At 45.7% G+C, this 26236-nt stretch overlaps 2 protein-coding genes across 6 annotated transcripts in view; one reads left to right on the forward strand and one right to left on the reverse strand.

The window, feature by feature from the left end:
* Positions 1-10397, reverse strand: part of LOC135921807 (probable phytanoyl-CoA dioxygenase) — an 87451-nt gene extending 77054 nt beyond the window's left edge. The window contains exons 1-2 of one of the 5 annotated variants that reach the window (XM_065456137.1): positions 10034-10394; positions 8184-8288 (exon numbers count right to left, since the gene is read on the reverse strand). In XM_065456137.1, the coding sequence (XP_065312209.1) occupies positions 8184-8244 (61 nt within the window). In that variant the 5' untranslated portion in view covers positions 8245-8288; positions 10034-10394. Of the gene's footprint in view, positions 1-8183; positions 8289-9932; positions 9954-10033 lie in introns of those variants that run through there. The other 4 variants (XM_065456138.1, XM_065456139.1, XM_065456140.1 and 1 more) reach the window with 4 other exon arrangements.
* Positions 10398-10596: 199 nt separating this feature from the next.
* Positions 10597-13773, forward strand: Sec63 (translocation protein Sec63). Its single transcript, XM_065456136.1, has one exon. It carries the CDS (start codon positions 10760-10762, stop codon positions 13073-13075), a length of 2316 nt encoding a protein of 771 aa, XP_065312208.1. The 5' UTR covers positions 10597-10759; the 3' UTR covers positions 13076-13773.
* Positions 13774-26236: the final 12463 nt, after the last annotated feature.

Consider the following 26236-nt stretch of genomic DNA (forward strand, 5'->3'; position numbering starts at 1 on the left):
ACACTATTCATGTTGTCTTCATAGGTACGAAGAGAATGTGACAATGATACAATGTTAAGAAACTACTGACTTGAGGTAGGTGAATAGAAAATGTTTGTAATACAAATTGAACATGAATAGTAAGTATTGAAGACTGAATAGTCAAACCCAGACACATATCTACAGCAGGAATATTATGCAGGTATGAGTAAGACGCCTGTACTGACTAGCAAGAAAATGACAGCTAACTATATCCAGGTGCAAAGGAACAATTTTAAGCACTAGATCACTAATTTTTCATTAAAAAAACTGCACAAACATCTTCTCAACCACTTTTGGAGACTGGTTGCAAACAAGCTCTCGAAGAATGAATGACTACTGATGAGTATTTTTACACCAGATATATGGTTGCTGAAAAAAAGATCAGAGGTTGAGGAACAAGAAAAAAATATTGTTGAAGGACTTGTGTGCCGTAAACATGTGTAAAGGGAGCTGTTACATCACTGGTTGTAGTGTAAAAAACAAAACTTCTACATGACTAGACTACCAAAAACACCAAATGACAGAATACGAGCATAAGTCACAGGCTGCCATGTAGGCTTCCACTGTAAAGACTAGACATGGTTTGCATTACTCATTCCACTTCTGCATTGCTTCAAAAACATTTGTTGTTGTTTAATTTTTGATACTTTGTTTAGCAGATGGAACATTAATCATACATAAACATTCAGTTGTTGCGAAGTATTTGGAACTATTTAAATATTAAAAATATTGCATAGTTCCTCTTTAAATACAAATATGAATTGTTAGTGTAAAATATTTGATTCGTATATTAAACTTGGAATATTTGCCCAATCCTAGTAATGACCCCTTTGCAATGTTGTACAGAAACCATACCACATGCTTCTTCTACATAATATGAACACACCTGAAGTATAAAAGATGGGAACACCTATAAGATATTTTTAATTGTTACTAGAGTTGGTCTCAAAATGCTAGGTCTACCCACCACAGTGGCTATGGCATTCCGCTGCTGAGCACAAGGTTGCAGGTTCGACTACCAATTGTGGTGGCCACATTTTGATAAAGGTAAAACGCAAATATGCTTAAATTTATATGCACTTTAACAAACCCCAGGTAGTAAAATTTACTCCAGAGCCCTCCACTGCGACATCTTGAATAGCCCCAGTGTTGCTTTGGGGCAATAAGCCCGGCGAAACTCCATATAACCAATCAATTAATAAATGTTCTGAACCTGGCATCAGTGACGTTATCACAATGTCACCTCTCTTGTTTTTAATATATGTTAATGACCTACCACAGTACCTAAAGTCCTCTGACTGTATCCTATATGCTGACGACACTATGATCTTCTCCTCAGACAAAAGTTTTGATTCATTAATGTGTAAGCTTAATCACGATGCGGCTAATATTGTAACCTGGTGCCGACTAAACAGACTACACATTAATACTGCCAAATCTAACTTCGTCATCTTCTCAGCTAAACAAAAGCTTATCTCAGTGTATCCATTGCTAACCTTTGCTTCCAGTGCACTTTATCCTACTGACAGTGTACTGTTTCTTGGCGTCATACTAGATAAACACCTAAAATTTGATGAGCATGTTTTATCCTTAACAAAGCAGGCAGCATATGGAATTAGAATATTAAAGTTAGCAATTTCTTTAATGTGAAGACACTCATCTCCCTGTACTATGCTTTTATTCAGACGCATACTAATTATTGCATATTATCATGGGGAAATGCATATCCCAGACATTTATCCCCACTACAGCATACCCAAAATCAAGCAATTCGCATCATTACACGTAACAGCTACACATCAGAAGCATCTCCATAGCTCAGATCTAACGGCATTTGATCATTACAGAAACTAAATAAATACTCACTTGGAATACTTGTTTATAAATCTGTTAACGGAAAGCTCCCATTCCCTATAATTACTAACACCCAGTATCCATATTACACGTCTACCCATTTTGCTTCTACCAACAGCTATTTACTAGCAAAAGCTAGAACTAATTATGGTAAGCTTACTACTAATTTTTCAGCCACACTACTTTGGAATTCATTTTTACACATTCAAATCAAACCTTCGTAAATTATTGCACTCAATACAACAATTTTATCGTTATCATTATATGAATAAGTGGTTTGTGTCATTCAATATTTTACAGAGTTAGCTAGTGACTAACTTAATATGGTGTCTTGTGTGTTGCATATAGCTGCTTTGTATTTACATATCCTACTCATTTGTAATGGGAGGTCCCCTGTACAGTCTGTTGACTATGGGACCTCCCTCTGTATGTATGTATAATCCCCATTTGTAACCTTATTATTATGCACAATAGGAACTCTGAACAGAGCCAAATTTACTGCCATTGTGTAGCAATCAAGCTACATATGATGACATTGCACATAAAGAAATAAATGAGGGTGCTGCACACAATTTTTCTTGTTGCAATCGCATGTTGCAGCTGCATCAATTTGCAGGAATGAAGCAAGCACTTGTGATCACGACACATCCACTTCCTGGTTCATAATACAAAATATTACAGTAAATCATTCATGTTGCTCTTACTCTTGCTGGTATATTTTTCTATGCTTAGAGGGTTCGGACTTCAATTTAGCAAGCGAAAAAAAAAAAGACAAGTCAGAAAGGTCATGAGAGTACCCCTTTAACAATGGAAGAAAATCCCCCCCCCCGCCCCCTATACACTGACTAATAAAAGGGAAAAATATAAATATAAACACAACCATTGTAGAGCCCCCATCCCAATAATGCACAGAGCTTTTTCTTTTTCCTTGTACACATGTTCAACCATGATATAATGAATGTGAATACAATCATCTACTGGATATAACAATTAAGTAGACCTAAATTGTTTGTCACCAATATCAGCAAGTAATGAACACAAGCTTATAAATAATGTTGGACATATAACAAAAGGTATAACAAACATGGTTTGACTGCAAATAAATAATAAAATTGGGATGCCGACCATGCTCCAAGCCATCACATGCTGCGCGAAATACTAGTAAAATGTCCCTGTGTAATTTCACCTTAACAGCTCTTATTAACAACCTCTAAGTAATACTTGTTGCTGGGCTAGTCGATTCATACTGTACTACGGACCGTAGGAACTATGGCCACTTCTGCAAATTGACAAAAATAAGGGGAGGAAGGGACAAGGCCATCCTTGTCACTTTGTTCCTTCCTCCCCTTCTTTTTGTCGATTTGCGCTAAGTGGCCATAAGTTCCTATATATATCTAACTTTCTGTCACTCCCCATCTGCTATTTTTCAGCCATGTATTTACGCACCAGGGCCGCTTTTCAATGTTGCTTGCAGATGCCAAGCAAGCTTTTCAACTGTGTCCTCAAAGTGGTACACCGTACATTCTTTAAATTTTGCAAGGAAATAGTTAAACCTAGATATAATGAATTATTTACCTTTTCATAACCTCTTGTACATAGAACACCATCTATTTATAACCTCATTATAACCAAGCGTGTTTGTAGGCAATTTCAATATAACGTAATTTCACTGCCGCCTCAAATTAATGCCGATCGACACAATAAATGAAAACTTCCGCGGACGCAGATATGGTCAAATGATTGAATTACAAGCAGCTGCCTGCAAACTCCCCTCTCCAAGCGACCATCTAAGTGGAGCCACGTCGCGTTTTCTATGAGGTCCAAGTGAGATAAGATCCTTTCGCGACCTGCGCACTGTGTGCTTTAGGTGCAAGTGGGTGAGAATGAGAATGCCGCTTTCAGCTCGATCAAAGGGAAAGAGGGGGAGGGGAGCGCGCTCGCAGTAACGGGATCAAGCGCGCGCGAGGGGTTAGCGTGGCTGATGCGCATCGTGTGCAAAAAGTGGGATTACCGAGACGATGTGGCACTGTGTAAGCCGTCTCACCAGTGCAGGGAAACTCCCCTGTTTCGGTGGCAATAAAGCCCCCTTAAAGGGGCACTAAAGTGAAAAATGATTTCTTCTGCATCAGTAAATTACCGTTCTACAACACTAAAAACACCACTCTTACAATGATAAGACGTTTGGTAAGCCAGAAAAAGCGCAAGAACGAAATACGGGTGGCGATGCCTACTTAAGTTCCCACACCTGGGGGCTGTGACATCTTGTATTTTGATGGCATCTTCTAGGGCCTACTAATTATATATAGCGGTACAGATGGACTACATTGTGTTCTAAAGGAACCAGACATTAGACATGGCAAGTTTTGAAAACCTTTATTCATCCAACGCGGCCCAAATGCGAAAACGTACTTTGGAATCCCTGGCGTCACGCTGACGTACCAGCGCTGGGGTTTCGGCGCAAAATTCAAATACTGATACTTGGACCTGCATTTTCTCATCTAATAATCAAACTATTTTTTTTTTTTAAATGACTGCCTGCAGGGTTCTCAGACAATGCTTCATTAGTCTAAACTGATTTATTGTTTCGCTTTAGTGTCCCTTTAAACTTTGTAAAGTAGTGCCACGCTTTGAAGAATGCCGCCTCCTCCTCGTGCACTCTGGCCGAGGCTGATGCCGCGTTGCTATTGGCCTAATAGCATCACGTGGGCCCTCACGCCGTGCATCAGCGCCATTTTTGCTCGATAAGTGTCTACGAAGTGGCGAGGAGCGCATGTTGGCGCCGTTGCTACGCTCGAGCAGTGTAGGCGGCGCCAGGGTCGAGGAGGGAGCGTGAAAGAGGAGAAACGAGGAGGAGTGAAGGCGGAGGAAGTGGAGTGTGTCGCTACTTTACAAAGTTTAAGGGGTTTTAGGTGGCAGTAAAGCCCCTTAAACTTCGTAAAGTAGCGACACTCTCCTCGCAACTCCCCCACCTTCGACGGTCTCCGCGCGCATGCCGTGCGGCCCCGCCGGCCCGGCGCCAACTAGCCCGCTGCATGACGTTTCATGTTTCGTTATCTGCTGTTATCGGGAAGCGTGCGCTGCTGTGCATTGACTGGCGTGGGTAGTTTCATAAGTTTCGTGGTCCTCGGTAGCTGTGTGCTTGTGTTCCGTGATGTTTCACCCGTTTCACGACTCATACGTATCGCTCGTGCATCGTGCAGTGGTGCACAAATACTTCAAAAACAAGCCCTGCAAGGTTGTTCTGGGTGCCTAAAGGCAACAGGTGAGCGCGCAGACCCAAGGACATCAGAAGGCGCATGCACGCGAACACAGCCCTGTCCATGTGTGCGCTCCTGAGCCTCCGTATGTCGTTGCGCCTTGATTGTGCTACACTTCCCTCTTGCCGGTAGAGAAAGTTGACAAATAGATGTTCCTCCTCATTGTCACCTAGTCTATGACTTGTGTTTTTCTGTGCCAAGTCTCATTCTACAACTTCAATAATTTGCCCAGCTTTCCATACCGCCATCAGCGCTTTTACTGTGTGTCACGTTCTACAATTAAACGTACTAACAGCTGAAAAATTACTGTTCGTGTTTGTGTATTATCTCAGTAATCGCCGATGGGAAAACCGTGCGAACAACCTTCATGTGTAGGCATGATACGCTTTCTTTTTTTCTTCTGGAAAGCATGAGCATTGCAAGTGTCCTACATGCAGATTTCTGCAGTTCGTGTTTATTATACAAAGGAGTGCCCAGTAGGTACGACTTAGTGCCTTACGTAATTTTATTGCTAAGCATTGCATTCAGGATTAAGTCGTGTTGTTGGTTTATTTTACCTGTTCTTTGATTAAGAAATAGGCCTTTCTGCGAATATTTTCTATGTGCTGCTGCAAAAGCCGGCTACCTTCTGTTCCCTTTGCCACCGTTACTCAAGTTGTGGCCAAGTGTAAAATAATGTGATAATGTGTATTTCAGGTTTTAGCTAGTATAACATTATTCTTGTTCTGCCATGTTTTTTTTTTCAATTTGTTCAGCAGTAATGAACATGTCACGCATTTCATATACTTTCGTGCAGGTGTATAAGTAAGCTCTTTGTTCTTGGTAGGCTGTCAATTAAACAATGTTAGCATTTTATTCTATTTTTAGGTATTTTGCGTGTCATTGTTTTTGCCATTACCAATGAGTTTTCCCTTTCTATAGTTGTCATGACTATGTATTGTCGTACATATCGTACATGTCCAGTTTTGTGCAATATCTTCTACATTTCGTTCTTCAGGGCGTATAATTTTTTTTTGTGTGTGTGTATGTGTGTGTACATGAAACACCCTTCGCGTTTTCTAGCGCTTTTTTTTGTTATTTCACCGTCCGTGAACTTTTGTGTTTAGTACTCTTGTATATGTCATGTACTTTATTTCACTTTCGCTCATTTTTTGAGCGTGTATCACACCTCGTTATAACAAAAATCTGTTTTCGGAAACGAAGCCAATAACGCGAGAGCAAAGATCTGTTGTGTTGGAAGTGGAATTTTTTTATGTCCCGGCACATGCTGGTGAAAGTGTGGGCAAGACTGCATGCGTGCCAACGCATAGCTCACGGTGCACCACGCGCCAGCTCGAAAGCAATGCCAATGCGCTGCGTAGCGCGCGCATTGGCGCGTCGTTAGGGCTAGCGTGGTGCGCCGTAACACGCGTGCGCGGTATATATATATATATATAAACGCGCCGCGTACGTGTAAAAACAAATAAAAAAAAATGCGGCGCACCGCCGCATGGGGGAAAGGGAGCGGAGCTGGTCGGCATAATAAAAGAAAAGAAAAACGTTTGGGAGAGGAGGCGCCGCGCGGCTGCTGTACCTGTTGCCATGACAACGTAAACAATCGTGTGCGCCACCATTTTGCTTCTGCGTCGCCCTGCGGTTAGGGCTGTAACTGGACCTTGGCGCTAGCGTCGAAAGAGCGTCTGCTCGAAAACAGCCAATGGCAGCCATGCGGAGATTCACCCCGCTGGTCTTACCGCGCATTTAGTGGAGGTAGCGTAATCTCGAGTTTCGGTGATCCGTTGCGAGAGGCAGACAAAGCATTCGCTGCCGGCGCTTTTCCTGATAGCGTCGTCCCAGTGCAGGCAACATCAGCCGCGGAGGCGGAGAGCACGCCAAAGAGTGACTGGCTTATATCGTCGACGTACGTGGCATGAAACCGTGTCATTCTTCGTAGAGTTCCAAATTTATCAAAATGAAATTTCTCGTTCAAATTCTGCGGCCCCTTTCCGGGCAAGGAAAAGTCGATCGGCGATGGTACTTATTTGCGTAAAAGGTCGAATTTCAATAGAACGAAATTTCGATATAACGAAGCAAATTGACGATTTTAGATTTCGTTATATCGAAACATAGTTCAGGAGAACATTCATTTGGGCTAGATTGTGCATACTTGAATTAGGAAGGAACAGCGCCAACTAAGACGAACACAAGAGGGGAGAACGACACAGGACAAGCGCTTGTCGCTTGTCCTGTGTCGGCGCTTGTCCTGTGTCGTTCTCCCCTCTTGTGTTCGTCTTAGTTGGCGCTGTTCCTTCCTAATTCAAGTTATATCGAAGTTTAACTGTACTCCCCCCCTCCCTTTCTTGTTCCCTGCTGCAAGGAACAAGCTAGTGTAACTGTGCGTTGTTCTTGAGCTAACCACGGAACATGACATGGATGAATGCAAAAAAACAAAAACAAGGCAGAATGGGTTTGTGTCCTGTTCTTTCACTGGAAGTGCAAGAATATGATAGGCGTTCATAGTAGCCAATTACCAAGTAGCCACTTCAAGCCTTAGTTGTACAGAGGCATCAATCAATCATTTGTTTCAGTCTCATGGATTACATAGAAGGAATTTGCCAAGAAATGTTTTTGTTTATGAATGAGTTATATGAGTTTACACCCTTTGGGGCTTATCTTGTCCCCAAACAATAATCGTCATCGGCCTTCTTGCGTTCCCTCGCTTGAAAAAACTGCGCTCGCTACTTTCCTGTCGAGAATGCTGTGTCAAGATAACGCGCAAGCCGTTCGTGACTGGGACGAAGTACCAGACTCGAAGCATTAAAGAAAGGAAATGCGGGCAAGACAGATTACGATTATCCTTTGGGGAGAAAATGCAACCCCAACGGTGTAAACGTTTTTAGAGTGAATGTACAACGAACATTTTGAATGACATTTTCAGGGAAGACTAAATGTCTTTATGTGACCGCTATTATGTCCCCCTCCCCTCAAAAGAAAGAAAGAAAGAAAGAGAGACAGAACACGTACACTTGCAGTCGTATTACAAAAGCTGACTGTAATGGAATGACGACGTACCAAGCTTAAATGTGACCGCTGATCGACTCGGAGCAATGGGTCGCGCCAGGGCGAACCACATGGCAGAACCAAGGTAACGAAGGACGGCTCACAACAAACCGCAGTCTGTACATGTAAAGAAGGTTGCTGGTTAAGGAAGCGTGGAAGGTCAGATCGTGCACACACATGTGAATTAATTTATAGGCAGAATCGTGCACAGAATTTAGCACATGCACATGCATTCAGCCCTGTGGGCGCCATGGAGTAAACTTCCAACTGGTGGTAGTCGTAGCCACACTTGTCCAATTTTGACAAAACTGTGCAATTCTTTGCGTATTAAAAAAAATTCTGCGGTTTTAGGTGCCAAAACCACCTTCTGATTATGAGGCACGCCGTAGCGGAGGACTCCGGAAATTTCGACCACCTGGGATTCTTTAACGTGCACCAAGCACCACGGGTGTTTTTGCATTTCGCCCCCATCGAAATGCGGCCGCCGAGGCCGGGATTCGATGTTTGCCGACAAGAAGAAAATGTATACATGTTCTGGAGATGAACCAAGAGTAAATTAACAGGCCAAAAAATGGTGTTCCTTATGTAGTATATAGGGCAAACTTATGGCGGAGTAGCCAAGAGCAAAATTATTAAGCTGGCAGCATCAAAATAGGGCAATTCGGGATCTTTCTGTTGTTCCTGTTCTCCCAGATGTCTGGCTGCTTGCCTTCGTCTGATAAATATTTCACCACTTTAATTCTGAAGCCATATCACACCCAACGACAACTGCTGTAGCAAACTAAATTTGCGGCCATAGCTGGCGCCATGCAACAAAATCGCTAGCAGTGAAACGCGCGTTGCGCTTGAGGAAAAAAGATAACAATGGCAGCAGACGCCATTCTTGAAGCACAGTTGAAGCAAGATGTGTGCCTCTGTCCACCAAGGCAAACAATGCCTCCGCCCCCATGCAAAAGGAAGCGCAGAGCCCCTTAATTGCATGCTCAAACCCGGTCCTCACCGACAGACGTCATCCGCTTTCTTTTCGTTCAAGGAAACAAGCTCAATAACGACCACGCACGTAGCAAATATTTAAAGCGGGCACGTTCGTGGAAACTCGCCAATAACGGGGAATTTGAGTGTCCGCATGGCGCTCTAGCTCTTTCTTTCAAGCCTCCATTATGTGGTGCAGGCAAAGATTTAAGCGTTGAAGCGCAGATAAGAGGACCGCTGCTTCCTTCATTATTTAGCGCGTCAAAGCACAAGAAATGCAAAAATTTGCGCACTCGCTGCAGTTTAGACTATAAGCGCACTCGCCAACTGCACGCAGTACATTTTTGTTAGAAAGAAGCCACCGCAACACTGGGCGTATGCGGCACACCGTCGCTTTCCAGCTACATGTCCGCCAACCTTTAGACGCGTGTTTTAACAGCAATATTCGCGAAGGGTCAACTCTAGTTAATTTGCTGGCGGCAGAAGGACGCGAATAATGCAAGGACAGCTTTTTGATGGAGAACGCCCATGGACGCGTTGACCATATCAATTTCTGCACTATACTGTCAACCTCCGCGCTTCTTCGACGGTTCTGCTCTATCGCGAATATGCAAAGGTAAACCATCGTTTCCTCCTTCCGCGGGGGAACTCGCGACGCAGTAGAGTGCGTGTCAGTGACCCACCGACCCTGATTACGAAGGGCTGCATTCGTCATGTCTTCTACCTCGGTGTCTCGTCCCTAGCGCAGTTTTTCACAAAATAGCGCCACAGTTAGACACGAATAATTACCTTTTTCATTTACTTTTCGTTTTCCTCGTTCAATGCATACCTCCAGTTCGTACCGTTAAAGGAAATATATGAAGGTGAACGAAACAAACAAGAAATCTTACCGACGTCACAAAGTATCAGTGGCGCCTTGACAGACGACGACTCGACCGCACGATGTGAAACTCGTTGGCACACACACGCTCAAAGATGCGATTAACAGTGAGCAGGCCCTGAACGTTCGAGCCAACAGCGGTAAAGGGACTGACAGCATCGAGGAAATAAAGTACGCAGCAGCTGAAATTAGGGTAGGGAAGGCTAATCGGGAGGGAAGCACGGAAAGCAGACGATACAGCTGATGATGATGCCTACCAGTCTCGCGGAACTCGCAAGTAGAGCCTTTAAAGACGGCCGTTTTTAATCAATGAAATGTTACACTCAATAACGTTACACGGCTGCTCGCTAATAATGAACTACAATGCAGCTACGCAGGCTGAGGATTCTTGCCACTCTTGCCAATGTTTGTGCGGTCGTAGAGGTCGCGAACATCACATAGCGAAAAAAAAAAGAACGACACAGCTTTTTGTGTGCTTATCTGTGCGTCTGAAAGAAAAAAAAATATAGACCACACAGTGCACTTATAACTACGGCAAAGCCTCGTTAAAGTTTGCTGACGCGACAGAATAAGGGTTGAATAAGGTAACGACGATGGCGCCTTCTCGCAGTGCGACGGCGAACCAAAGCTGTTGGTGTCACGTGTCATTCTCGACGTGAGCCGGAAGCGCTGAAGACGTGGTGCTTCCCTCGGTTGTGTAGTCGCCGGAGGCTGGCCTCTGTTTCGTGGGTGCAACATGGCCGGTGCTAAGTTTCAGTACGACGAGAGCGGCGGTACATTCTTTTACTTCCTGCTTTCGTTTCTCGCGCTCGTGGTGATCCCCTGCACCTACTACTTCTGGCCAAAGGACGAGCGCGCAGCCGACGACAAGAAAGGCAGCGGCGGCCGGCGCAGCTGCCGCTGCCCGCAGTGTCTGGACAAGACCCGGCGTCTGCGCGTCAACCAGCCGTGGCGCCGCACGAAGCAGAACATTGTCCGCGTCCTGCTCGTGCTTGGATGGGTAGCCATGGCCGCAACCGCTTACAAAGTGGCTCACCTAGAGCACGACTTCGTTAAGTGGGACCCGTACGAGATCCTAGAGATCGATCCGTCGTCGTCGGAACGGGCCATACGTAAAGCATACCACAAACTCAGCTTGGTCTACCATCCTGACAAGGATACCGGCGATGAGCAGAAGTTCATGATGATTGCCAAGGCGTACGCGGCGCTCACTGACGAAGAGGCGCGGAAGAACTGGGAGACGTACGGCAACCCGGACGGGCCCGGAGCCACGTCTTTCGGCATTGCCCTTCCGTCGTGGATCGTCGAGAAGGAGAACTCGCTCTGGGTTCTAGGTTTGTACGCAGCCGTTTTCATGATAGCGCTCCCCGTTGCGGTCGGTGTCTGGTGGTACCGCTCGGCCAAGTACGGTGAAGACCAGGTCCTTCTGGACACTTCGCATCTGTACCTGTACTTCATCAACAAGTGTCACATGCTCATCTTGCGCCGTGTCATCATGGTTTTGGCAGCTTCCCTAGAATTTGAAAAGAGTCACAACCCAGAGATTGTGCTCCGACCTACGGACGACGTCGAGATCCCAGCCCTCATCAAAATGCTGCCCAACTTCAACGAAAAGAACCGCGAGCGGCCACTATGCTACGAGTACAGCATCAAGGCACGTGCCCTGCTTTACGCGCACATGCTACGCATACCTCTTAGCCCCGGTTTGGACGAGGACAGGTGCTACGTCCTCCGAAAGTGCCCCGCCCTGCTAGCCGAGTTTGTCCACTGCGCCTCGCAGCTCACGATGCTCGGCCTGGCTGGTCGCATTTCGAGGATCCCTAGCCTGGAGACTCTGGAGTCGGCCATGCGGCTGAGCGCGCTTCTGGTGCAGGCCCAGTGGGAGCACAGTCATCCGTTTCTCCAGCTTCCGCATGTCACGGAGGAGCTCCTCAAACACCTGAGTGGCAAGCGCAGGTCCATCAGGAGCCTACACCAATTGTGTGCACTTCCGGCTGCCGACAGGCGGGCACTCTTCCGAAACCTCAGTGATGCTCAGTACGAGGACATCCTTACTTGCCTCGAGAATTTGCCTCTCATTGTGCTCAGCGTAAGCACAGAAGTTTTGGATGACGAGGACGAAGGCGTAATCACAGCTGAGTCGATTGTGACAGTCACAGCAACGCTGACCAGGAGGCCCCTGCTATCTAATGCAAAAGAGGAAGCCACACAGCCAGAGGCAGAGGATGCATCTGGTGCAGAAGAAGCGGAGGCTGCAGCTGGGGATCTGAAGGACAACTCACCTCAGGTACGAAGCACTGCTAACAACAAGCACAAAGGCTGGGACAAGTCACGTAAGAAGAAAGGAGCGAAGGGTGGGAAGGGAAAGAAGAAGAATGCCACACAGAACAAAGGCAAGAAGCAGCAGGCAGTGGTGACAGAAACAACAAAGGAAGAGGCACATCCTCAGCCGGCGCGAGACGAAGAGCAGCACGAGGCAGGCGACGTGGATGAAGACAGCTACTCTGACGACAGTGATGATGAAAGGCACAGTGAGAAGCATGCAAGCCGAAGGAATAGTGCAGCCAACCGGAACTCTTCAGCAGCAGCAGCAGAGGAGGATGATGACTGGCAGAGCATCCAGCACAAGGTCTCCAAAAAGGACAAGAACCTTGAGAAAAAGTCCCGACGGTCACACAGTGTCCACTGCCCACTGTTTCCCGATGACAAACAGGAGTTCTGGTGGGTGTACCTAGTCGACAAGAAGCAGAGGAGCCTATCCACTGTGCCCTTTCTGGTAACAAACTTGGTTGACTCGGAGGAGGTGGTTCTCAAGTTCACAGCTCCTTCACGACCGGGGATCTACCATTACACACTACATGTGCGCAGTGACTCGTACCGTGACCTTGACGTCATGCACAATCTCCGGCTCGATGTGAAGCCTGCACAAAAGGTGCAAGAAACACACCCACAGTGGGACATCTCAGAAGATGAGGAGGACAGGGCCGACGAAGAAGACAGTGCAGTGGAGGACTCGGACCTGGCAGCAAGTGAGGGTTCTGACGACGACTGAGGCAGCCCAAGTGATGACACTCATGGACCACTGGTGGCGACGGCCCATTTGCCTTTCCAAGGACATTTGGTCAAGCTTGCACTTGTGTTGTCAATCACAAGATTGTTTCTTTTTCTTTTCTTTTTTCCGTCAAGCTGCTGGTGTCCTGAAATACTCTGTGTTTGATGGAGCCAGAAGCATTACACTAGAAGGAACTGCAGTGGCAGCAGCTTTCGGCCAAAATAGCTTGCTGCTCTGCCAGGTTTGTGACACACTATGGACATGTCGGGCACATGCTCTCAGGATGAAGGCACGTGCCTTTGGTGCAAAAGCAAGCTTTGGCATGGGTTTCTTGTTGTGAATTCCTTTTATAAATGCGAAGTCCAGCTTTTGTTTTAATTCGTGCAGGTATTCTTCCCTGGTGGTGGCATTTACTTGCTGCTCTAGATCAACTGTATGGGGGCGGGGAAGAAAGGTGGGTAGGTTATTGTCGAGCATAAACTAATTATGTACATGTCATTAAGCTACAGAAGCAGCTTTGATCTCTACCCTGTTGGCAGTGAAGGGTCTATGAAAAAGGTGGCTACAATGGTTGGGGGCAGGGGAAGAATACATTTTTGAGACGTTTTAAGGTAGTGCTGCGACGTCGCTCTAAACAGGACTTTCATGAACGAACCGTCGGCATTATTTTTCTATTAAAAGTCGTTTTTCAAGGTGTCCTACTTGTTCACATTCATCATGTCTGGCCTTTTTTTCTCATTGCAATATTTTTGTTCCCTCTGGCGTGCTCTCTGCAGCATGGCAGTGTACAGAATTCACAATTACCATTGCACAGTACAAGTTATAAGGAACTGATTGACATCTTGGAGCTTGTGTATAGTGTAGCGCAACCAGAACACACAATGCGACAGAAAAGATTGGTACACAGTGCTATCAACATCAGGGTTAACTACATATGATGAATGCTATTGTATGAAAGGAAGGAAAGAATATCAAGCCACATGTCAAAAATAGCTATTGAGAAACAATCGCTATTTCCGACTGGTTGATTCAAATGATAATGTAGGTGGAGTGCCACTACGACAACTCGCAAAGTGCAAAAAAGGGTGGGAACGTTTTATTATCTTAGTTCATAATCTTTTTTTATGAAGATGGTGATCTGACAAGAGGAATACAGAAGAAATCAAATAATAAATGTGTTACCTGCGTGGCTGTCTGTAAAAAATGCAGATCCAACACGCACGTTCAAATCTATATGAAGGTTTCATGCAGCAGTTTATCTAATGCAATAAATTTGCACATTTAATTCCTGCATCTTTGTCATAATGGAAACTGGTGCATGCATGTGCTCTTCTTGTGTAGCCATGCTAAGCAATGTGACAAATGTTTCTTCATTTTTTTTCTTACTTTAAACGTACAAGGCCTTTTCTGACCAGTTCTCCGTTGTTGGTATGTACCATCGTACGGAAATCGTTATCAACATGCAGCAGCCATTTCAAATAACTGGTTGGCCTTGGCACAATATATACCTTGTATATGCCATTGTATGGAAATCATCATCGCTATAATTAACATCGCTTTCAGACTGATTCCTTGTTGTGGGCGCGTACCATAGTATGTAAATCATAATCAACACGTGGCAATCATCTCAAAATTGTTGGCTTTGGCACAATATGCATCTCCCACTTGGCCGAACCCCGCAGGGATATGCGTCAATGTATGGAGATCATCACCACCATAATTTACACGCTTCGTAGCCGATTTCCCATTGTGGCTATGTGTCAGTATGGAAATAATCCTCAACAGTAATCCTCAACAGTAATCCTCAACAAGTGGCAATTGTAACAAAGAGCTAGTTGGTGTAGGCCCGAGACAAGTACACGCTGAGCTATTGTGGCCCAGGAGTCGCAGCATTGGCATGCTGCACTAGAGGGCCGAGGTTTGAATCCAGCCACTGAACGCGTGTTTTCTTTGTGTTTTACTCTGCAAGAATCCAGCCAGCGACCAATGGACTTGGGCAAAACCATGGAATGGTGGGCACAGAAAGCTTTAAAATATCCTTTTACTTTATCGATAGTGACCAGCGACATATGGTTTTGCTACAATTTTGTCTGCTTGGTGATAGATGGCATAACTGCTTCTTTCACAAAGAAAGCACACATTCTTTTGTTTGTCATGACTGAAGGTGAGGGTTTCACTATCCAGTTTTAGAAAAGATCATTGCCCAGAAGCAGCCTTTTACATGTGCTCAATGATTATCATTTGGCAACACTATGCAGAGTTTGCAACTGCATAACCTAAGTGGGCTGCCTCGACATCTTTTGTTAGCAAATGGTTGCCCTTCTTCCTCGTTAAGGTCACATAAAAAGACATCTTCTGCCTTTGGGATGAAAATCATTGGCATACACTACCCCCCAGGCGTATTGAGCATGTTCTTTGTAGCTCGTCTGAGAAAGTAGTTGGGAATAGCAATAGCATTGTGCTTACAGCTACTTGCTGTACTAAATGCACACTCTGGCGGTCACTAAATTGTGTTGCCAGTGGACTTTCCCAAGCTTGTCGATGAAGGTGGAATGCAAACACTGCAGAAGACTGTCCTGGTTGCAAGTCAACGTTTTCAGGCCTGGATGATGGTCTAAGTATTATTTAACGAGGACTGACTTCAATACATTTGAAGTCAATCCTGCTCGTGAGACACTAGGATGGCACAAGTTAAAGGTGTTGAATAACACAGCCAAGGGCACAAAGCAAAACTGTACGCAGCTCGTTACCTGGGGCCAAATAAATTTTCAGCACGAGTGAAGTTAGCGCAAGTAGAACCACTGTGTGCCATACACATTACAGATACTGACTGACCAAGTTGTCTCATAGTGGTAAGAATTGTAGCACATCTGCGACTGCTAGAGCGGTCTTGACTTAAGTTGAGCCCTTTCTAAAGTGCCCTAGCTAAAAAAAATATTTGAGTAAGGTGGTACAGCGTCTATATTACACGTATACTTATACTATTTATACCAAGGAAGCTGATGGCACTCTTGGCACTGCATTGCATTCATAGCAAGAATGTCAGTGGTAAGGCAGCCTTGAAGTAACAAAGTGGCATTAATAAATTGATTTCAATTCCCTAATTGTATTGAAGCTATTTTCAGGATACAAAGATCACTGCCATGCAGGTAAAGCACATACCTCAGCAGAGTTTGTCACTTACCTGATTTATGTAAACATGAAATCGGAAAGATGCCTATATTGGAAGGGGTGACAACAAATGAAACCTAACGACAGATGCACACATACAGGATCATCATGAAATGATCATACAGGTTATTGCTGAAACAATGTGTAGCTATTCTTCCACAAAAATTCTGCAGCACCAGGTCAGTACTGCCAATGTAAAACCGCACTACATGCAATCACACTATATATGCAACAAGTGCAGGATGTGGCATGCTGCTGGGTTCACAAACTTCAATTTACTAAACACCTGAAAGATGATCACATGCTCATGTTGTTCATGTGTTGGCCACTGTTCACTGGGTAGATTGAAGTGCAGAGCCCTAGGCAAGGAATTCATGCCAATCAGAAAAACCCAGTGAAAGCTATATGAAACAATCTAATCACAGAATCTTAGGCAGTATTTATGGACTGAGATATACTAGGTACTTACAAGCCTTTTAATATTGTTACGAGGATGTTGGGAGTAAAGAAGATTGTATTTGCAATATATATACAAAATTAGAGTAGTTAAGATGGCTGACCATCAACACGCAGCAGCAAGCATTCCACGATCTTCTTGCTCTCTTCTTTCATCCTTTCATAACAAGACCACCAGGTGGAGAAGTGCCGTCTTGGCGCATGGTAGGCGAAGAATTGCAAGCAAAGCATGGCTTCAGCCGCAAAACGTGGACGCCGTCAACAGGTGTCGGACTTGAGGATGCATCAAACTGTAGTGGTGAAATCTCATAATTTACGTTGTTAACTTGACGCAGGACTTAATAAGGCCCTTTGTAGCGAGAGAGAAGCGAGAGGCCAACCCAACGACATGGTGGCCAAAGGAGCACCCAGGCAACTGGCGCGAACTTAACACAGCGATGGCATCGGTCCTAACACTCTTTTTGTATATGCTGCGAGGCTAATAAACGAGATCAGGTGACTTGACGTGACATGTGAGCGCGATCAATGACTTCATGAGTGTACTCAGTTGCAACACATGGCACAGAAGGGAGGATGATGTCAAACGGCAAAGTGGGGTCACAACCATGCTAAAGATAAAAGTGTGAATATCCTGTGGTGTCATGTCGGGATGAGTTATACGTGAACGTCACGCAGGCCAGCGTGGCATCCCAGTCACGGTGATCGTTGGAGACGTACATCGACAGCATCTCTGTGATTCTTCGGATGAAACGTTCCATAAGACTGTTTCTTTGTGGGTGGTAGGCAGTGGACAGCTTGTGCTCACTGGCACAAGAGCGAAGGAGGTCGTCGACAACTCAATACAAGAACGAGCGGCCGCGGTATGTAAGTAACTGTCGAGGTGCATCGTGGTGGAGAATGATGTCAAGGAGGAGAAAATCGGCGACGTTTGTTGCGCAACTAGTCGGCAACGCCTTTGTTATCGTGTAGTGTGTCATGTAATCAGTAGCAACGGCGATCCACTTATTCCCTCTAATCGTCATCGGAAAAGGGCCGAGCAGGTCAAGGCCTACGCGAAAGAACGGTTCAGAGGGAACTTCAATTAGATGAAGTCGTCCAACAGGTGGCAGGCGAGGTTTCTTCCGGTGCCGACACAATTCACAAGTCGCAACATAACGGCGCATGGAGCAGTAGAGACTCGGCCAGAAGAACCGGCAACATAGGCGGTGACATGTACACAAGACGCCAAGGTGTCCCACCGTAGGTGCATTGTGAAGTTATTCGAGAGCGATGGATTGCAGATGACGAGGAAGAACAAGGAGTAACTCAGGGCCACCAGGGTTGATGCTGCGGTGGTAGAGGATACTGTCGTGCAGCACAAACATGCGGCACGTGCCGTCAGTGCTGCCAGATTGCACTCCGGCAATGATGGACTGCAAGGATTCGTTGCGTTGTTGTGCTGCGCGCATGTCGGTCATGTCAGTAAAAGCCATCACGCAGGCCACCGGATCATGAGTAGCAAGACCAGGGGGATCCACGGGGTGACGAGAGAGGCACTCAACATCCTTGTGCAGACGTCCAGACTTGTAATTGACAACAAACTAAAATTCCTGGAGCCGCATAACCCAGCGACCAAGCCGTCCTGTCGAGTCCCGGAGGGAAGACAGCCAGCAGAGTGCGTAGTAATCTGCAACGACCGAAAACGTGCGGCCGTCCAAATGTGCCGGAACTTGGTGACAGCCCAAACTAAAGCCAAGCACTACCGCTCGGTGATGGAGTAATTTATCTCAGCAGGTGACAGCAGGCAGCTGGTGTAAGCTATCACGCACTCGGTACCATTCTGTTGTTGGGCGAGAACAGCACCGATGCCATGGCCGCTTGCATAAGTGTGGACTTCGGTCGGTGCAGATGGAGCAAAGCGGGCAAGTATGGGAGGGTTGCTCAGAAATCCAATGAGAGCGACGAACGCGTGAGCCTACTCTGGGCCCCATGAGAATGGCATGTTCTTTAGAAGACCTGTCATGGGCTGAGCAACGTTGGCGAAGTTTTTGACGAAATGGCGAAAGTAAGAACACAGGCCGACCAAGCAGCGCACGTCAGAAGCAGAACGTGGCACAGGGAAACTGCGTATGGCGCGAACTTTTTCCGGGTCTGGTTGAACACCGGATGCGTCAACCAGGTGTCCCAACACGGGAATCTGACGGTGTCCGAATTGACACTTCGTGGAGTTCAGTTGGAGGCCGGCTTTCCAGAAGACAGCAAGAACGGCAGCGAGTCGGGTAAGGTGGCTGCTGAACGTGGAAGAAAGAACAATAACGTCGTCAAGGTAACAGAGACAGGTGGTCCATTTGTAGCCTTGCAGAAGAGAGTCCATCATATGTTCAAATGTCGCAGGAGCATTGCATAGGCCAAAGGGCATGACTTTGAACTGATATAAGCCATCTGGCATGATGAAGGCCATCTTCTCGCGGTCCATTTTATCAACTGAAATCTGCCAGTGGCCCGATCGAAGATTGATGGATCAGAAGTATTTAGCTCTGTGCAAGCAGTCCAAGGCGTCATCGATGCGTGGTAGTGGGTAGACGTCTTTTCGCGTGATCTTGTTTAAGTGGCGATAATCGATGCAGTAACGCCAGGTATCATCTTTCTTTTTCACAAGGATGACAGGCGAAGCCCAAAGGCTTGCTGATGGCTTGATGACCCCTTTGTGGAGCATTTTGTCCACTTCAGATTGGATGACTCGACGTTCAGCATGCAATACACGATAGGAACGCCAACGAATAGGATTCAAGTCTCCAGTGTTTATACGGTTGTGAACAACAGATGTTTGACCTAAAGGCCTGTCGCCGAAATCAAAGATCTTACTGTACGATTCAAGCAGGAGACGTATGTCCGTGGCCTGTGCAGAGGTGAGGTCAGGTGCAATCATCTTCGCAAAGTCATCTGTTTGGGAACCAGAGCTGTGAGCTGCCATTGTCGCTAAGAAACCACTCTCGGCATTCAGACTTTCAATGTCAAATTCGGAAGTATTAGAAACGCTGGCCAAGAACATGCCAGCTGGAAGCACTTGAGGGTACATGCTAAAATTGAGAAGCGGAAGAACGACGCCGTTATTAGTAATTGTCACCAGCGTATGCGGAAGAGCAACGCTCCGGTTCAAAAGCACGTCGATGATGGGGTGAAGCACATATTCACCGTCAGGAACCTGTGGCTGGGCGGTCAAAGTGACATAAGTAACTGCCTCAGGTGACAGACGCACATCGTGAAGCAAGCACAAGTGCGGTGGGGCAGTGTTCGGAGCATCGGAGAGTTGAGGCAGTTCCAACTGAAGAACACCGGTCACGCACTCGATGAGAGCAGAATGAATGGATAAAAAATCCAATCCAAGGATAACATCATGAGGGCAGTTGTCAATCACAGCAAAGAGAACAGAAGTAGGGCGGCCAGCACACATTCCAAGTACTACCAACATGCTGTCATCGGCCACAGGAAGCACTCGGGCAGCTGCTCGGGTGATTACCTTCTTTAAATGTCTACGTAGGCTGTCACTCATCACAGAAACGTGGGCTCCAGTGTCGACGAGTGCTTGGACAGGTACGTCGTCTATTTTGACGTCAATTACACTACTCTCTGTGAGCACAGACAGAACATTTGCTGCAGTAGTAGGCAATGCAGCACCTCCTCTGAGGGCTGGATTTCTTAGTTTTCCAAAAGGGTGCGGCCGAAAGCCACAAGCGACGAAAGGCGATGTGGCTGCGGCATACAGGAAGACGGGCGACGTATTAGCGGTGAACAAGACTGGTGTCCGCGGCGGCAATGGTGAGCGGCTGTACCATGTGTTCCTAGCAAAGTTGTCAGCGCTGTTAGACTCAGCGGTAAGCGAAACATTGCGGGCATTTCCATCAAAATGGCTCAGGTTGGTTGGCGTGCGAGGTGTTGAGGGCCAGGAGTTGCAACAGTATCTGGCGACATGGCCAATGCAGCAAACAGGTGAAACATATAGGCTGGTCATCCGCAGTTCTTCACTCGGTTGGGTTGCGATAACGTGGAGAGAAGCATTGGGATAGAGCAAAAATAGTAGAAGGGCGTTCGTTAACTTTGGGATTGGCGCACACATAATGTAAACCAATGCTTTCAAGTTCCTGGAAAACGATGGCTTGTATGAGGGGAACTGAAAATGTGGCAGCATCAGGGCTACGCGAACAGAAAGCTACAGGCACCATCGCATCCAGTTCATGTCTAATGATTCGCACCCCGTCCTCTGATGGCGACGCATGCTGCTGTGCGGGTTGATCTTCACACGTCGACATTGCGGCAGTATTGGGAAGTCTGGCGAATGGTTGCAAGACGCATTGGCTTTTGGCCTGCTCGAATTGTCGGCACTCTTTAATGATTGCATCAACTGTAGAGAAGCTTTTGCACATGAGCAGATTAAACACGTCATCAGCAATGCCCTAAAGCGCGTGCCCGACCTTCTCAGCTTCTGTCATATCGTGATCGGCTTTACGACAAAGTGCCAGCACATCCTGGATGTACGAGACAGGACTCCGTGGGGGATTGGGCACGGGAGGCCAGTTCCTGCTTTGCGGCAATTTAACGGCCAGCTGGTTTGTCAAACAACTCTGTCAATTTCTCTTTGCATTGATCCCAGCTGGTAAGCTCCTGTTCGTGGTTTTCGTACCGCCCCTTCGCAATGCCTCTTAGGTACAACAACAGGTTAGCTAGCATAAGCGTAGGGTCCCATCTGCTGATTCCACTCACGCATTCGTACATGGCCGCCCACTCTTCAACGTCGGCACCATCGGTCCTGCACAATGTTCCAGGATCCTTGGGTTGCACAACAACAACTGAAGGTGACAACGACGTAGCATGCAACGGTGACGTAGGAGGCGGCAATGATGTTGATCCCAAGTGCTCACCGTCATTCATGGTGCAGATGGTGATGCGACGTGCACTGCGGAACTCCGTTTCCAGCCGTGGTACCCCGCACCTCTTACCAATATGTTACGAGGATGTTGGGAGTATAGAATGTTGTATTTTCAATATATATACAAAATGAGTCAAGAGTAGTTAAGATGGCTGACCACCAACATGCAGCAGCCGCTGTCCCGTGATTTTCTTCTTCCTCTCTTCTTTCGTCCTTCTGTAACAATATATTGCATAATTTTATGTGTTTAAATGCTGTTCATAGCATATTGGCTTGTTTTACATACCATCACTGTAACAGTTCCGCAAAACAAAGAGCCAAAGTGCTAAGGTGGTGGACTGCACACAACTAGCTACAAAGTGGCTTCTAAGAAAACGTCTGTTATATGGGATCTCCAACACAAGCAAAATAAAAATTAATGCATCACATGGTAGAAAATATATCAACAGAATACAATAAATAGACACAAATACAGTATACCAATGCCCAGGCATAGCTCCTGTGCCTTTGAGCCATAAACAAAACTACCTATGTAAATGGCAGCTAGGGCAGGTGATATAGAAAAGGCACCAGTGACCTGAAAGCAGTAACACAGCTTCACTTAAATGCAGCGAGGACAAAATCCAAGGCCTAAGAACAAATCTTTGTATTGATCACAGACGATGAACCACAGATTATATATATAAACACTCCAATATGTACCACTGCCACTGTAAGTGATTCATTCCAAAGCAAAATTATATGCAGAAATATAAGCGCACAATGTAATAATACGATTACGAGGCCTTTGTGGAATCATGAAATTCTCACAAACCCTGAATGAACACAGAGATTCTGGTAAGCTGCTGAGTGACAAAGGTTCACATTTATAATATTATATAGTATCCTACGTGTTTATGAAAGCTCTGCGTGGTGTCACATGATGCTCTTGATGTGAACTTTACATACCAGAACCCTTGCTCCAACAATTTAACCCTTTGAGGGTCGAATTATTTTGAAGAAAACCTTCCCGGGTGGTCAAATTATTTTATTGCGGATATTGAATGTACAAGATGTATAAAGTCGGGAATAAATAGTAAAAAAAATTAGGGAACAGTATTTTGGTGTCGGCATCACTCAGAACTGCAATATGTTCAATAGTATTTTAGAGTGTGGTACTCCTTGAAACACGGGTCTCCGCGCAGCCGCAGAGAGCGAGAATACCTCATGAGCGGCGGTGATAAACGAGCTAAGAGCCGTGCCAATCAAGATAGAAATCAACTTCCTCCGCCCCTGCGATAGCGTGCTGGCAAAGATAAAATTCACGTTTCGCGCGCCTCCGTTGCGGCGTAACCGAAACGGCGAAAGCGCGTTGCCGCTGAGAGCGAGAATACCTCGCGAGCGGCGGTTATAAACAAGCTAAGAGCAGCGCCAATCAAGATAGAAATCAACTTCCACAGCATTTGCAAGAGAGTGCCGACAAAGAGAAAAATGACGTTTCGCGCGCCTCCGTTGCGATCACGCGGCGAAACCGAAACCGCAAAAGGGGTGTGGCCGCAGTCTGCGCGACGCGCTGAAGCTTGAAGTCAGTTCTGTTTATCTCCCCAAGAAGGTAGCACAAATTTCAAATGCTTCTTGTAAGACCTAAGAGGTGGCAGCACCTCCCAGTAAGCGTGCATCGTCATTACGGCGCGAAATTTCAAACGGAGGGTCGAAACCGTACCCGTACGGCGAAGACCTTGCGGGACAGAAAATGGCCGCCGTACATGTACGGCTAAAACCGTCAAAGGGTTAACAAAATATCCTCATCATTACATGCAGCAGAATGCACTTGGGCAACTCACAGGGCAGGTGGAAACATCACTGTTGACAGGATTAACAGTGCCCTAGTTTCAACCTGAATTTCGGGCCCGGATTTTTGAGAAAGCATGGCATTCACACAGAAGGCCATTAAGGAAACCACAGCTGATAGTAGCCACAATTGCAGCTTTTAACAATGAAGACAAGAATTCTCTTCAATCCTGATTTTCGTGAATGTGGTTTACCATGAGACATCCGCACACAATGAACACATGAAAAGTTTGTTGGTGCTACTCTATCTTTACGGTTAATCTTGATGCAATGGCATGAGAAAGACGATGACATGAAGACACATGAAATATATACAAGTGCCATTTCATTCGTCTTCGTGTCCTATTCTCTTTCACACCATTGCATCAAGATAAACTGTGTACCCAACCAGCCCAGGTAACTATGCTAATCTACAAAGTGTGTGCAACCTCGTGTGGAAAATGGACTCAACAGAAGGAAATGCATGTGCTCTAGTGATGATGGCAAATAGTGCCATGCATTTGTTGCGACCCAAGGAGTGCCACATGCGGCATCATGTTAGCAAGGTGCCTTCCCCTCACAACACTATTAAGGGGCTCACATGCCACTGTCATGCAGCACATTCACCACGGCAGTGCCCCTTCATATGAAAATAGTCAGAGTGTAAAGATGAAGGAATAGCTGTACAAAAGTTATCAGTAATGTATGTAGAGTTGCGGCATTTAAGAGTTGCACTAAGAAAAAGAAATGCAATATCTTTGGTTTCAATGTTTACTCTTGACACTGAAGTGAGAAAAAAATGCTGAGTCAGTTGTTGCTAATCAAGGTCTGACCAGGATGATAAGTGTTGAACAGCCAGAGAGCCCTTGCCATGAGGCCCGTCAAATAGATATGCTGTACCCCTACATAGCAGGAATGCTATCATATCGCACATCAATACACAAACTGAAAAGTGCCCTACGAGTTACGCTGAGTCATTTATGACAAAGGAGAAGGCTGAGTCATTTAACTTTCAGCTGCCTAGAGGCAAAATGCTAGCGGCACAAGAGGGCCATGCATTTGGGTCTGCAGCTATCATTCATACTGCCCTCCCTTTGGGAAGCACCAAAAATACAGTCCTGCTTTCAAAGAGTTCGTTTAAGCATTCTAGGCGGTCTGTATGAACACGTTCTAGCCATTAGGCATAGATGCCCATAGACAGCTGTTCCAATACAGGAGAACCTCGATATAATGAATGATTAAAGATAACAAAGTAAATCTTTCTTTATTTCAATGACTATTCTAGTGCTATAACGAAGCCAAAATCCGAGACTACAGTCAAACACCTCTACAACAAAATGAGCTGTATAACAGAAGACTCCATATGTCCTTGCGAGGTTCCAATTTTCATAGGCATTGTCAATGACAACTACAATGAATTGGCAAGTACAAAAAAATGTAGGCATCCTCAATGGCTAATTTCCTGCTTTTCAACGAACGCGTGCAGTGGCATGGCCAATGCCCTCCACGTCCACCACTGGGCTGTGGTGCACATAGTGAAGTGCCAGTCGACGCCACAACTGTGAGAGAGGGTCCAGACTCCGCTGTTGCAAAAGCCCAGCAAACCAAAGAGTAATAAACTTGGAGGAGCAGCGCTAACTGGGCTGCCAGCAAAAAAAGAAAAGAAAACCTGGCACAACTATCTTCATGCTCCAGCGTGGCAGTGACACTAAGGATAGCGAGCTTAAGTTATCTGTAGAACTAGCGGTAGAAACAAACACCGGGGAACTCAGTGCAAGACATGGATGGGAAGCAGTGATGATGAAGAGCATGCAGCAGATGAACAAGGCACTCTGCATTCATATTACTCTATCGCACAAAGTGTGCAAAAGGCTTCTTGGACATCTTGAATAAAAAATAAAGTCTATGATCTTTGCAACCAAGTGACCTATAAAACAAAGGACTTTAGAGGTCCCAAGCTTCATTTTATAGCTATTTGACTGCATATATGTTGGAAAGAAGTGAATTGTTGTTCTCTTGCAGCTCAGAAAATGTAGAAGAGTACGCATTTGGGCTGGTTAGTTCATGATTACGAGCAGTGAAACAGCGCTAAACAACAGGACGAGGAGAAGGACACAGACAAAAGCGCCGACTAACAACCAAGTGTCTTTATTCTTTCAGTCAGAATATATATACTCCGCAACTATCTCAAAGCATAGAATCAACAGAATTCAGCATGCACAGGGGAGAAAAATGCAATTAATGCGATATTCATTGCATTTTTCTCCCCTGCTGTTGAATTCTGTTGATTCTGTGCATTGAGATAGCGGCGGAGTGAATATATGCTGACTGAAAGAATAAAGACACTTGGTTGTTAGTCAGCACTGTTGTCTGTGTCCCTCTCTTTGTTCTGTTGTTTAGCACTGTTTTACTGCTCGTAATCAGAAAATGTATTCTGGCAGCAAAAATGTTAAACACTCAGTAAGAGCAACTTGAGGTGGCATATTCTAGATGTGCACACATGTTCTAGCCAATTGCATGGCTGGCCAAGAGCCAGAAAGCCAATGTCCTAATCCCATGTGATCACAACCATCCCACAGTTGCATATTAATGATGGTACAAAGTGCATTTGTAATTTAGCATTGTTCGTGTGCCACATATCTTGAGAAGATGCCAGGAGACCAATTCACAGGAGACCATTTGCAGAGTTTTTAGAGGCATCATGTTTACGTTTACGTTATAAGTCCTGGACATGTCCCTGGTGCAGCAACCACACAGCGACACTCATGCACATAACACACGAATGTACCGACCATCCGGGCAAGGCAATTTTGCCACGA

The sequence above is a fragment of the Dermacentor albipictus genome, chromosome 6, assembly GCF_038994185.2.
Source record: "Dermacentor albipictus isolate Rhodes 1998 colony chromosome 6, USDA_Dalb.pri_finalv2, whole genome shotgun sequence".
Lineage (NCBI taxonomy): Eukaryota > Metazoa > Arthropoda > Arachnida > Ixodida > Ixodidae > Dermacentor > Dermacentor albipictus.

Coding starts and splice junctions, on each gene's coding strand:
- Sec63 (XM_065456136.1), top strand. CDS start 10,760: ATGGCCGGTGCTAAGTTTCAGTACGACGAGAGCGGCGGTACATTCTTT.